A 12,345-nucleotide genomic window follows, 5' to 3' on the forward strand; every position below is an offset into this window, starting at 1 on the left:
GATGGCAGCACCAGTTCTTTTCAGGGAAAAGAAAGACGGGGGCCTGCGTCTTTGTGTGGACTACCGGGGGGTCAACGCAGTGTGTGTTGAACATTTGTACCCGCTGCCCCTAATGAAAGACATGTTGTCCCACTTGGCTAAGGGGAGGGTGTTTACCCGCTTGGACTTACGCGAAGCCTATTATCGGGTGCGAATCAAGAGAGGAGACGAGTGGAAAACAGCGTTCAACTGCCCGTTGGGCAGCTACCAATTTCGCGTAATGCCTTTCGGTCTCCAGGGGGCCCCCGCCGTTTTCATGCAACTAATAAATCAAGTGTTGCATGAGCATTTATACAGGGGGGTGCTCGTGTATCTTGACGACATCCTTATTTATACGGAGACCATGGACCAACACGTTGCCCTTGTGCGCCAAGTTCTGCGGAAACTCCTAGAAGCACGATTGTACGTGAAATTATCAAAATGTGAATTTCACGCGTCTCGACTGGACTACTTAGGCTATCGGGTCTCGGCGGCCGGGATTGCAATGGATCCAAAGAAAGTGGAGGCTATACTGCAGTGGCAAGCCCCGGGGACCAGACGGCAGCTACAGAGCTTCCTGGGGTTTGCCAATTTTTACCGCCAATTTATACCATCATTTGCTGCAGTGGCTCTTCCATTAACAGACTTGCTAAAACCCAAGAAGTTGGCGGTGAAACCACGGCCAGGGTTGCGGGTATCGTGGACCGTAGACTGTCAACGGGCCTTCGAGTCCTTAAAAGGTCTGTTCACCCGAGAGCCCATACTCCTGCACCCTGACCCAGCAGCGCCATACGTCGTGCAAGTAGATGCTAGCGACGTGGCAGTTGGAGCTGTCCTTTTGCAGCACAACAGTAAAGGCGCGTTGCAACCTTGTGCTTACGCGTCCAAAAAGCTATCAACCACCGAACGCGCCTGGGCTATCTGGGAGAAGGAGGCCTACGCCGTTCGGTGGGCGTTGGAGACGTGGCGGCATCTTCTAGAGGGGGCAGAAAAGCCCTTCGAAGTATGGACGGACCATAGGAATCTAGAAGCCCTGCAATCCCCACGTAAGTTGGCCCCTAAGCATGTACGGTGGGCCTTGTACTTCAGGCGGTTTAGGTTTACCCTGAAATACGTCCCAGGGGGGAAGAATTTCCTGGCGGATGCCCTCTCTCGGCTTCCGCAGTATGACAACCAGCGGGAGGAGGTGGTGCAAGCTCTTATCCCTCCTCTCGGCCCAGAGAAGGTACAGGCCGTACAGAACGGGGTTGCGGATGAACTGGTACCGCAGCTGAAAAAAGCCCTGGAGGGAGATGGCTGGCTACGGCAGCACTCGCGGCTCCTAACACGACGGGACGACCTGGCCTGGTATGGGAGTAAGATATATGTGCCAGAAACCCTGCGAAACACTGTGCTTTATAGGTGTCATGATGCCAAGCAGGCCGGCCACCTCGGGTTCCTGAAAACACTGCACCTCGCTAGACGTCAGTTCTGGTGGCCCGGGATGAGGCGGCAGGTCAAAGAGTATGTCCAGCGCTGCCGCACCTGTGCCATGGCCAAAACCCAGCCCGGGAAGCCGGCAGGGCTGTTACAGACGGTGGCGGACCCCTACCGGCCATGGCAGGACATTGGGATGGATTTCATCGTAGACCTACCAGAGAGTCGGGGATACACCGTCATCTGGACCATAGTTGACCTGTTTTCCAAACAGGTCCATTTTGTTCCGTTAAGGGGCTTACCCTCGGCCCGGCGTCTGGCCTGGCTTTTTATAACCCACGTGTACCGTTTACACGGGGCGCCTAGACGTGTTATCTCGGACCGAGGGGTACAGTTTACCGCCAGGTTCTGGCGTGAATTCCTCCAGTTCATCGGGTCATCCCAGGGACTAAGCTCGGGGTATCATCCCTGCACAAACGGCGCGGCAGAACGGGCCAACGCGGCGGTGGAGCAATACCTACGCAGTTACGTCTCGTACCAGCAGGCAGACTGGGCTGACCTATTGGCGTTTGCAGAAATCGCCCACAACAACGCTGTGCACAGCAGTACTGGTCTCCCACCGTACACAGTGGTGTCTGGCTACGACTTCCCTCCTGTTCCCGAGTGTGACCAGGGGTCGGCCTCCCCTTGTCAACCCCAGGAGTGGATGCTACAAGTCAGAAAAGCATGGGCGGCGACCAAACAGGCTCTAAACAAGCAAGCCAGTATTGTAAAAGCCCAAGCGGATAAGAAGCGCCAACCGTTCTACACCCCAGGGGTTGGGGACTGGGTGTACTTATCTACAAAATACCTGAGATTACAAATACCTAGTAAGAAGCTGGGCCCTAAGTACATAGGCCCCTTCCAGGTAACCCACATCATCAATCCGGTCACGGTGCGCCTTCGGCTGCCTAAATTTCTAGGCAAAGTGCATCCCGTGTTCCACGGCAGCTTGCTGAAACCAGCCCCTGTTCCTGTTCGGGGGGAGCCAGTCGGGCCGGGGCCTGTGGGTGATGGGCAATATGAGGTACAAGAAGTCCTAGACTCCAGGATGCGGAGAGGGCGACTGCAATACCTGGTGCTGTGGAAAGGATACCCAATTACTGAGGCATCCTGGGTGGCGGAATCAAACGTTCAGGCCCCTAGATTGGTTAAGGCGTTCCACCAGAAGCACCCTGGTAAACCCTCGGGAGGGGGTCGAGGGGAAACTGCTGCTCTCCTTAGTGCTTGTCTGACTTCTATACCTTGCCTTCCAGGAGGAGCCTTGGTAGGAGGGGCCGACTGTCGAGCCCTTCGGGTTCGACAAACTTGCCGGGAGGGGGATTCGGCTCGCAGCCCTCGGCAACAGCAGCGGCCACGCCCACACTCGTCAGCTGTCCGGCGGGCGAGCTGCCATTCGTCGCCGAAAGCCCAGCCGCTCCCAAGCTCCCCAGCTGACCGGCGGGCGAGCAGCCGTTCGTCGCCGAAAGCCCAGCCGCTCCCAAGCTCCCCAGCTGACCGGCGGGCGAGCAGCCGCACGACGCCGAAGGCCCAGCCGCTCCCAAGCTCCCCAGCTGACCGGCGGGCGAGCAGCCGCACGACGCCGAAGGCCCAGCCGCTCCCAAGCTCCCCAGCTGTTCGGCGGGCGAGTAGCCGTGCGACGCCGAGAGCCCAGCCGCGCCCACACCCTCCAGCTGTCCGGCGGGCGAGCGCCGGACCCACGGGCGTGCCGCAATCTGAGAGGTGGCTGAGGGCGGTCGTGAGTGGCTGCAGGAAGGCTACGCCGGGGCAGCCAGCCGGGAGATGGCCCGTGCCGGCACAGTCAGCTGCCAGGCGGGCAGAAACTGAGGGGCGGCCAGGGATGCCCGCTGATAGTCGCGCAGCTCGGTCAGCTGAGCGACGGTCCAGAACAGCCACGGACGGCCGCGGAAGCAGCACAACACTTTCTGGAGCTGACGACGGCCTGGCGGTTGTGACTATGGGCGATGGCCTTACGGACCCGGTGGCTGTTACTGCGGACACGCCGGCAGCGACGCGGGGTGCTGAACAGCTGCACCCGGACCTTGGGGGCTGCCAGGGGGTCATGGGGGTGGCGCGGGGAGATGCAGTGGTGGAGGGGAGCACGCTCAGGATGTTAGGAGGGGGATGGGCTTGTACTTACCTTCACGCTGGGAAGCACGGTGCCGGTGGAGGGAGCTGGGCGTGGGTTGAAGGAGTAGGGGGGTGGAGTATTTACGCAGGCCAGGCGGATGCTGGTCTGCACGGGGGAGGGGTGGAGTCTAGGGGTGGGGCTGCTACCTAGTTACAGGTTCAGAATAAAAGGTGCGTTGAGAGCGTGTGGCTCTCAACGCTGACTTTGTTAAGGTATAGAGGTCCTGCTATTAAAGGTACTCTTTCCAGTCATCCGTACTTCGTCGTGGTTTTTCCTGTGGGCTTGTCGATCCGGCGAAGACGAGGAGTTGACAGAGGGAAAGCCTCAAAAGGTAATTGCAAAAGAAGTTGGATGTTCCCAAAGTGCTGTATCAAAGCACATTAATAGAAAGTTATGTGGAAGGGAAAAGTGTGGAAGAAAAAGGTGCACAAGCAGCAGGGATGACCACAGCCTGGAGAGGATTGTCAGGAAAAGGCCATTCAAAAGTGTTGGGGACTTTCATAAGGAGTGGACTGAGGCTGGAGTCAGTGCATCAAGAGCCACCACACACAGACGGATCCTGGACATGGGCTTCAAATGTCGTATTCCTCTTGTCAAGCCGCTCCTGAACAACAAACAACGTCAGAAGCGTCTTACCTGGGCTAAAGAAAAACAAACCTGGTCTGTTGCTCAGTGGTCCAAAGTCCTCTTTTCTGATGAGAGCAACTTTTGCATCTCATTTGGAAACCAAGGTTCCAGAGTCTGGAGGAAGAATGGAGAGGCACACACTGCAAGATGCTTGAAGTCCAGTGTGAAGTTTCCACAATCTGTGTTGATTTGGGGAGCCATGTCATCTGCTGGTGTTGGTCCACTGTGCTTCATTAAGTCCAGGGTCAACGCAGCCGTCTACCAGGAGATTTTGGAGCACTTCATGCTTCCTTCCGCAGACGAGCTTTATGGGGATGCTGACTTCATTTTCCAGCAGGACTTGGCACCTGCCCACAGTGCCAAAAGCACCAAAACCTGCTTAAATGACCGTGGGATTACTGTGCTTGATTGGCCAGCAAACTCGCCTGACCTGAACGCCATAGAGAATCTATGGGGCATTGCCAAGAGAAAAATGAGAGACATGAGACCGAACAATGCAGAAGAGCTGAAGGCTGCTATTGAAGCATCCTGGTCTTCCATAACACCTCAGCAGTGCCACAGGCTGATAGCTTCCATGCCACGCTGCATTGAGGCAGTAATTGCTGCAAAAGGGGCCCAATACTTTTTCAGAGGTCCGATATTGTTCTGTGTACACTCCTTGTTTTATTGATTGCATGTAATATTCTAATTTTCTGAGATTGTGGATTTGGGGTTTTCATGAGCTGTACGCCATAATCATCACAATTATGATAAATCACAGCTTGAACTATCTTGCTTTGCATGTAATGAGTCTATCTCATATATTAGTTTCCCCTTTTAAGTTGCATTACTGAAATAAATGAACTTTTGCACGATATTCTAATTTTTTGAGTTTCACTTGTAGAAGGAAAATGGTGTGTAGTCTGAAGTTGGCAAGCTGAGACCATATAAGGCACGGGTGTCAAACTCGCCACGCCACGTGATGTATCACGACTTTGTTTTCATTGCTGGAGCTGGGGTGGGCACGGCCTCCGCATGATGCAACCGGTCCGCGGGCCAGCAGTTTGAAACACCGGATATAAGGTATTCCAGGACACAAACTCTAGCAAAAGATCTGTTACCACTTAAGCTTGAAAGAAGGAGCTGCAGGATGTAAGCTTGAAGTTAACACATGAATATGGCTAGATACCTAGATTCCTAAGTAACAGATCTTTATCATCATCAGAGGTTCTTTTGCATTAAAAGCAGTGCATATATCAGAGCCTCCTGTATGACTCTTCCACTGCTAAATTTATGAATAAATAATTTTGTTCCCAGGAAAAGATTTTTGCATGCTCTTGACACATTATTTTATAATGGGTATCTTTTTCTCTTTTAAGTTTTAGCCATTCTCATGTGTACTGAGTGTGAAACAAAATAGCTTTTTATTATGAAGAGCTAAGGCCACCTAATCAACAAGCCTGTTTGGAAGAATGTGTCTTTTACTGACACAGCAATCCTGTCCAGCAATTCTATTGTATATGATCATTTAAGGTATGCTTATTTGCTTTAAGGACAAAAACTAAGTTGGCGAGTACCTTCAAGTCAGCATTGAGTAGCCCAAGGTCACCCTGTTTCTCCTGGTTTCTGGCCTGGTATTTTAACCTCCAAACTGGTTCTCTTTTAAAGTTGGTTTTCATAGAATGAATAAAACCCAAACTTTGTTTGGAATAATTTTTTTCTCAAAAGTTTCAGTCAGATTTAATCTTAAATATATTTAATATATTCTATTTATCTTATACAGAGTCAGTTTGATGTAATGGTTAAGGTACCAGTCTAGAAGTAAGGAGACTGAGTTCTAATCCTGCCTAAGGCACAAAGCTAGCTGGGTGATCTTCAGCCAGTCACACTCTCTCAGCTCAAGATGGAATTACTAACCACTTCTGAACCCTTGCCAAGAAAACTACAGGGACTTGTCTAAGTTGTTGCCAGGAGTTATCACTGAGTCAAAGGTGCAAAATAAAATTAAGTCATAAATATCTTAAAAGATAGCAGTGAAAGGCGCCTGAGAAGCTATGTCAAAGTATTCCAAAATTTAGATGCTGTAGTGCATTAGGTTCTCTAACCAACCTAGTGTAGTCATCAAAAGAAGGCAAGAGAAGGTTGAGATTTGGGTGAATTATAGGGGCACGACAGGAAAGTGTAAAAGAAACCAATAAAAATAAGAATTAAGTAAAGCTTAGTGTTAGTAGATTGAACCAGAATAAAAAGTGGTTTTAAATATAGTGTGAATTAAATATAGTGTGAAGAGAGATCACGAGAAATGGAGGGAATAAATTGGAAAAGTACATGCACTTTGATTGGTGCAATAGATAGTTAAAACAAGGCACTATCTCAGGGCAAGAAATTGTAATGCTTAATTGCATTTCAGATAGTTCTTTAAAACATCATCTATAAAGATAAAAAAATATTAAAAACATTTTAGTTTTTAATATCTGCTTTTTAAAAAAAATGCAATATCAGTACAAAGTTATGCAGACTTCAAATCCATTTAATGTTAGTATAAGCTCTTAATGGTTACACCAATTCCTTTGGTTCAGATTATAAAGAGTTTATTTAGTATTCTAATATATCTTTTTAAACTATTGTGACCTCTGGTGGATATACTGAAATGAATATCTACAATGATAGTCAAAGTTAAGTGTGAAAAAATATTATTGTTCAAACTGTTTCTAAAATATTTTAAAATAAATTCTAATACAACCACAATTATTGAATTACTAATCTTTCAATTACAGACTTGTATAAATTTCAGTAATTTTCAGTTTGCGCATTCTAGCATTACTGTCATGTATACTAACATAAGGAAGAACAGGAAAATTGCAGTTTATTGTACATTAGACATAATGATATACAGTATCATTTATGCACATGCTTAGCTATTTTAGCAGTGGAAAGACATTATTATTATTGACAAACTTTTTTCCATCAATATTCAAAATTCAAATATTCCATTATTGAAATATACCAAAGCGAAATCTTTAAAAATACAGTGATAAACCATATCTATAATTCCAATTAGCAGAAATATTGCATTTTCAGTCTCAGAATTGTGGTCTATCAAAGTATAATATAAAGATATAAGATACCTAGAGCCTTTAAAAATTAGTCCTGTCTAAATATTCACCAAATTAATTCTAGGTTAGTTTATAAGAGGTAGCCTTTAAGTAGAAATGTTTTTCAGACAACGAATAATAGATTTTTTTTGCTACACTGATTTGCTTGGAAAATTTGATCTATTTTGTAGATTTGTATATGACAATATTTAAATAAAGTAATTAAATCTAAATTTTCATGTATTAATTGCTCTAGAAATATGCTACTATTCAGCAGGAGGTTGCAGAAACTCAGGTTTGAGAGCTAAAACATGATTTGAAATATATTTGATAGTGTAGAACTTATTAGGAGCATTTAAAGCCTATGCCCTTTTCTGGTCTCTTGTCCTCTCTGCCTGATGCATGATTCTGAGCAATATGGTTTTAGTTTAAGGCATTTCCATTCTGGGTTCCACATCAGATTTGCTGTTTGAAGATGGATCTCTGTCCATCTCTATCTATCTCTATGAATTGGGATTCAAGAAACTTGGTTTTTTTAATACCTATATAATAGGTTTGATTGGTACAAATGTCTGTTACTCCTAGTAAGTCATTGCTGGCATTGGAATACGTAGTGATGCTCATAATCACCTTTCACAGCCTAGAATTTATGGGCAAAGTTGGAAAGTTGGTGCTTTATGATGCTTTTGCTATTTAGTAGCAAAATTCTGTAACAGGACTCAGGTGTCAAATACTGTGTATTCCCTTATATGTTTGTCTAACAAACTTACCAAAGTATGTTAAAATAGGTAATTTGTAAAATAACTCATATATTTTCATATTTAAAAGCTGTGATATGTGCTTATCCTAATTATATTCTTTTGGTTAGGATTTCATGATATGTATACAGATATATAATCCCCCTTCTGTACATTAAACTCCTGGTTCAGGGATACAAATTTGATTAGATTGTAATTGTTTACAAAATTGTGCGGTGATAAGACACCACAGTATTAGCAAAAAAGGCAATTGCTACTGTATATAATGGTATAAGAGCTTACAGTTCTCCAATGTATTGAACTCTACCTCTGTTTATGTGTGTATGTATGTGTATGTGCATGCAAGTGAACATGTGGGTATAAGTTGTCCAGTACTGGAGCAAGAAAACCAGCATTTATATTTCCTGTAAGTGTAAAAGCCACATAAATGCTCAATGTAGATGTAGACTTTTACACTGATAATTCACTGTCATTAATTAACTAATATTGAGACAATTTGCAGTCTTATTTATTGCAGGGAACAAACCTGCATACCATCAGATACACACTCCTCATTCAAAGGCCATCTCAAAGAGGACAGAATACCTAGGTTGGATTGGGGTTAACTGTAGGGATAATGATTTATTATGAAGTTTTGTTTTCTTTGTTTCTATTTTCATTTTTGTATTAGCTTTATGTATTTGATGTGGTCAAAATTTAATAGTGAATGAAATATATATGAGAAATGAATAATGTGTAAATTTTAAACAGGTATAATATTAAGCAGATATAAATTCTTATTGTGTTTATTTTCCTTGGTATTCCTATAAATGACTATTTTTAATATCATTCCTGTTGATTCACAAGATAATTTGTAAAATTTAATAAAGTAGCAAGAAATATTTCATGTATTACAGTGTAGTTCTCTGTATTGGGTACTATGGAAAAACACATTTTCAAACAATTTTTTTCAGGTAGAATGTGATGAAATTTAGAGATAAAGTAGATCTTTATATTCAGTCCTGCCAAATAAATTGATGAAAAGTTTCAATCTTTAATACTGGCTTTATTTTTAATGCATGGCATGCTTATTTAGATAGTCAGTAAAATCACAGCAAGAATTGTACCTAATATGGGGAATGTCTATCACATATTGAGGAATTTTGGAGACAGAGATTAGGTGTTGATAATGACTATAAATGACTATAAATGCTTAAAGTTGTGCATAAAAATAAAATAATAAAAGAAACTGATTGTCAAAAGGCATCTAGATCCACTTCAGAGTGTTGGCTTGTTGAAAGTTCTGTCTGCTTTGAGGCTAATGGGATACAGGCCTTTTCTGTAAAAATTCCCACAGTATAGAATACATGCACCCAGAAATGCATATAGTTCCCATTTGCTGCATCTTCATAAACAAAATGATTTCATTCCAAGGTGCTCTCAGTCCCAGCTAATGACTGTGGGTGCCTATCTTGTATTTTATCCTACATTTATTTTTGGGTTAATTTTTGATAATTGATTTTGACTTAATTATGTCTTTTGTTTTGTCTGGTTTTGTAAACAGTCCAGGATTCTTTTGGATTGAGTTTGGTTATAAGTGCTTTAAAATAAAACGAAGAAACTCAAATATAAATAGGTCAGGGAGTTTTTAAAAGTCAAGATGAATTGGTTTTTTTTTGTTGACTACATCATAGAGTAGAGTAGTTTTATGCGTATTATTCTGTCTTTCATAATTAAAAAGAATAATATTTTAAAGGTGAATATATTTTTCTTCTATATAATTGTGTGTGTGCTTTACCACTTGGTGTCACTGTTCTTCACATTCATCCTTCTTAAGCTAGAAGTAATGCAGAAGCATATCTTCTGCATGTCTTTAAAATCTTTTAAAATCTATGAAAATATTTACAGTAAACATAAAATTTGAAACTAACATGCTATTTAAAATACATGATAATGCAATTTGTCAAATGTTTAGAATGTTTATATGCATTAAGTATTTACGATATATGAGGTTAGCTCACTTTATATATTGTACTACTACTAGTTATAATTGCTATCAAAAATTGTTGTGTTAAATTAATAAGAGTACATCCCAGGTATGAAATTCTCTCCCTCTGTATTTTAAACAGGTCCTGATTGTTCTTTGAATGTCCCCTCAATGGAATCCTATTGGATTCTGCCTAATGTGAAGCCATTTAGTCCATCTGTGAGCAGGGCTTCCCATAAGGCAGTTCTTCATGGAAAGTTTATGTGGGTAATTGGTGGATATGCATTTAATTACAGTACCTTCCAGATGGTATTAAAGTAAGTTATTTCTTTTTTTAAATTCTATTTCTATTTTGTGTAAATTTGTTAAAATTTAATGAAAAGCATCCCTCTCTCCTACACCTGCCTTGCTTTCTTGGTTGCCTCATGGTTCAGTTCAGATCTTCCTGAGAGGGAGATAATTGAAAATGAAGTCCTGTGGATTAATGAACTAAATTGGGGAGGGCGGCGGTGTGTGTGTGTGTGGTAGCGGCGAGGTGTTCCTTACTTATATTTGGTTTATACACATGAATTAAAAAAAAGAAAAAGCTTCATAGGTCATTTAAATTATGCAAAACTTCCTTAAGGAAGTAAAATTGCAGAAATCCAGGGATTCATTCACAGAATAATTAGACATATGTCCAAATATAGCAAGACTGATTTATTCCATATTGAAGTTTGCCTCATTTGTAAGATTTTCTGATTCAGTCCTACTACCAATATCCAAAAGAAACTTCTGTGCATGTGTAAAAATATTTTCATAGATATATTTTGCCTCTGTGAAAGAAGGCTGTTCCACGTCCCTAGCCTAAGAAATTAACTTCTTTGGGAGCTGCATTTTAGCTCCATTTTCTTATTTTTCAGATTATCTATAAATTGGCATTTCTTCCACCTGGATTTTAATTTCAGAATTGTGGTATTCATTTTAATTTATCACTTCATATTTTGGATTTTGTTTTTTAAACTTTGTGTACTTGATTAACAAATATCATAATTGTGTTGTGCATAATTGTGTTGTGCTTAAACTCTTGGCCCTTTTGGGAGGGATACTAAATACCTTCAATTTCAGTAAAAAGCAGCTTGGGCTGGCATTGCCAAAGCTTTCATACAATTGATGATATTTTTTGACAAGGGTTTCATGTAAATGAACTGCCCCACAAAATAAATTTCTGCAACTTTTAGAAAATGCTCATTACTTTACTAAGGATAATTTTATTTTTATTTATTTATTTTAATTCCATTTATATCCCGCCCTTCTCCGAAGACTCAGGGCGGCTTACAAGCTTAGCAGTAGCCTTCATTCTATGTATATGCCTGCTTATTAGGGCTTTCACACACACCCCAAGCGGCATTATTACAAAGTCAGCTTATTGCCCCCAACAATCTGGGTCCTCGTTTTACCTACCTCAGAAGGATGGAAGGCTGAGTCAACCTTGAGCCTGGTGGGATGCAAACCTGCACTAATTGCAGGCAGCTGGTGTTACTTAAGGAGGCATTAGCCCACTGCTCCACCAAGGCTCATAAGCCATAAACCCCCAAAATAATCAATTGAAAATCTTGTTTGAAAATTTATTCAATTTTTTAAAAAGTGTTTTATTGGTTAAAAATATTGGTGGGATAAGGAAAACTTGCAAAAAATTAAATTCTAATTTATTATATTTATCAGATGTTAGATGGCATATCAGGAAGAAACAGAAAATGATATTTTAATTTGTAAGCATACATAAGTCTAGAATTTTGCTTCTAGGTAATAAACTATTTATTCATTTACCTTTTAGCTATAATTTGGAAAGCAGCATTTGGAATGTGGTGCCTATATTGAAAGGACCCCTTCAGAGATATGGACACACTGTTGCTTTATATCAGGTTTGTATGTACATCAAAATTAAATTTGAAAGGTTCTTTCTTCCTCCTCCTCCTCCTCCTCCCTCCTCCTCCTCCTCCTCCTCTCATTCTAAGTCAGCTCAATTCATTCTTACAAGGTTCTACTGTATTTATATACGACATAGTAACACTGTATTGAAAGTTTCTATATTTAGAATTCTGAATCAAGGATACATTTTTCTCATTTTATTTTGGAATAAATCATCATTCCATGAAATAACTCTGGCAGTTAGACACATTTTCTAACTTAAGTAGGCAATCCTGTATTTGATTTCTAAGGAATAAGCCTCATTGAACACAGAATAACTTCTCTTTCTTCCTCCTTCATTCCAATGCTGATAAAAAATGCAGAATAAGAGCCCTGCAGATTATAGTTTACTTAGATTGCAAGGGA

General features: G+C 42.2%; 1 protein-coding gene across 5 annotated transcripts in view; it reads left to right on the plus strand.

Annotated features, from left to right (window-relative positions):
• Positions 1-12,345, plus strand: part of ATRNL1 (attractin like 1) — a 563,323-nt gene that overhangs the window by 56,228 nt on the left and 494,750 nt on the right. For all 5 annotated transcript variants that reach the window (XR_014026511.1, XM_081328305.1, XM_081328307.1 and 2 more), the window contains exons 6-7: positions 10,172-10,346; positions 11,846-11,933. Coding sequence is in view for 4 of the 5 variants with exons in the window: in XM_081328305.1 (XP_081184431.1) it covers positions 10,172-10,346; positions 11,846-11,933 (263 nt within the window). In the remaining variant the exon portion in view is untranslated. The remainder of the gene's footprint in view (positions 1-10,171; positions 10,347-11,845; positions 11,934-12,345) is intronic.

This window comes from Vipera berus (genome assembly GCF_964194415.1).
Source record: "Vipera berus genome assembly, chromosome: 5".
Taxonomy (NCBI): Eukaryota; Metazoa; Chordata; class Lepidosauria; order Squamata; family Viperidae; genus Vipera; species Vipera berus.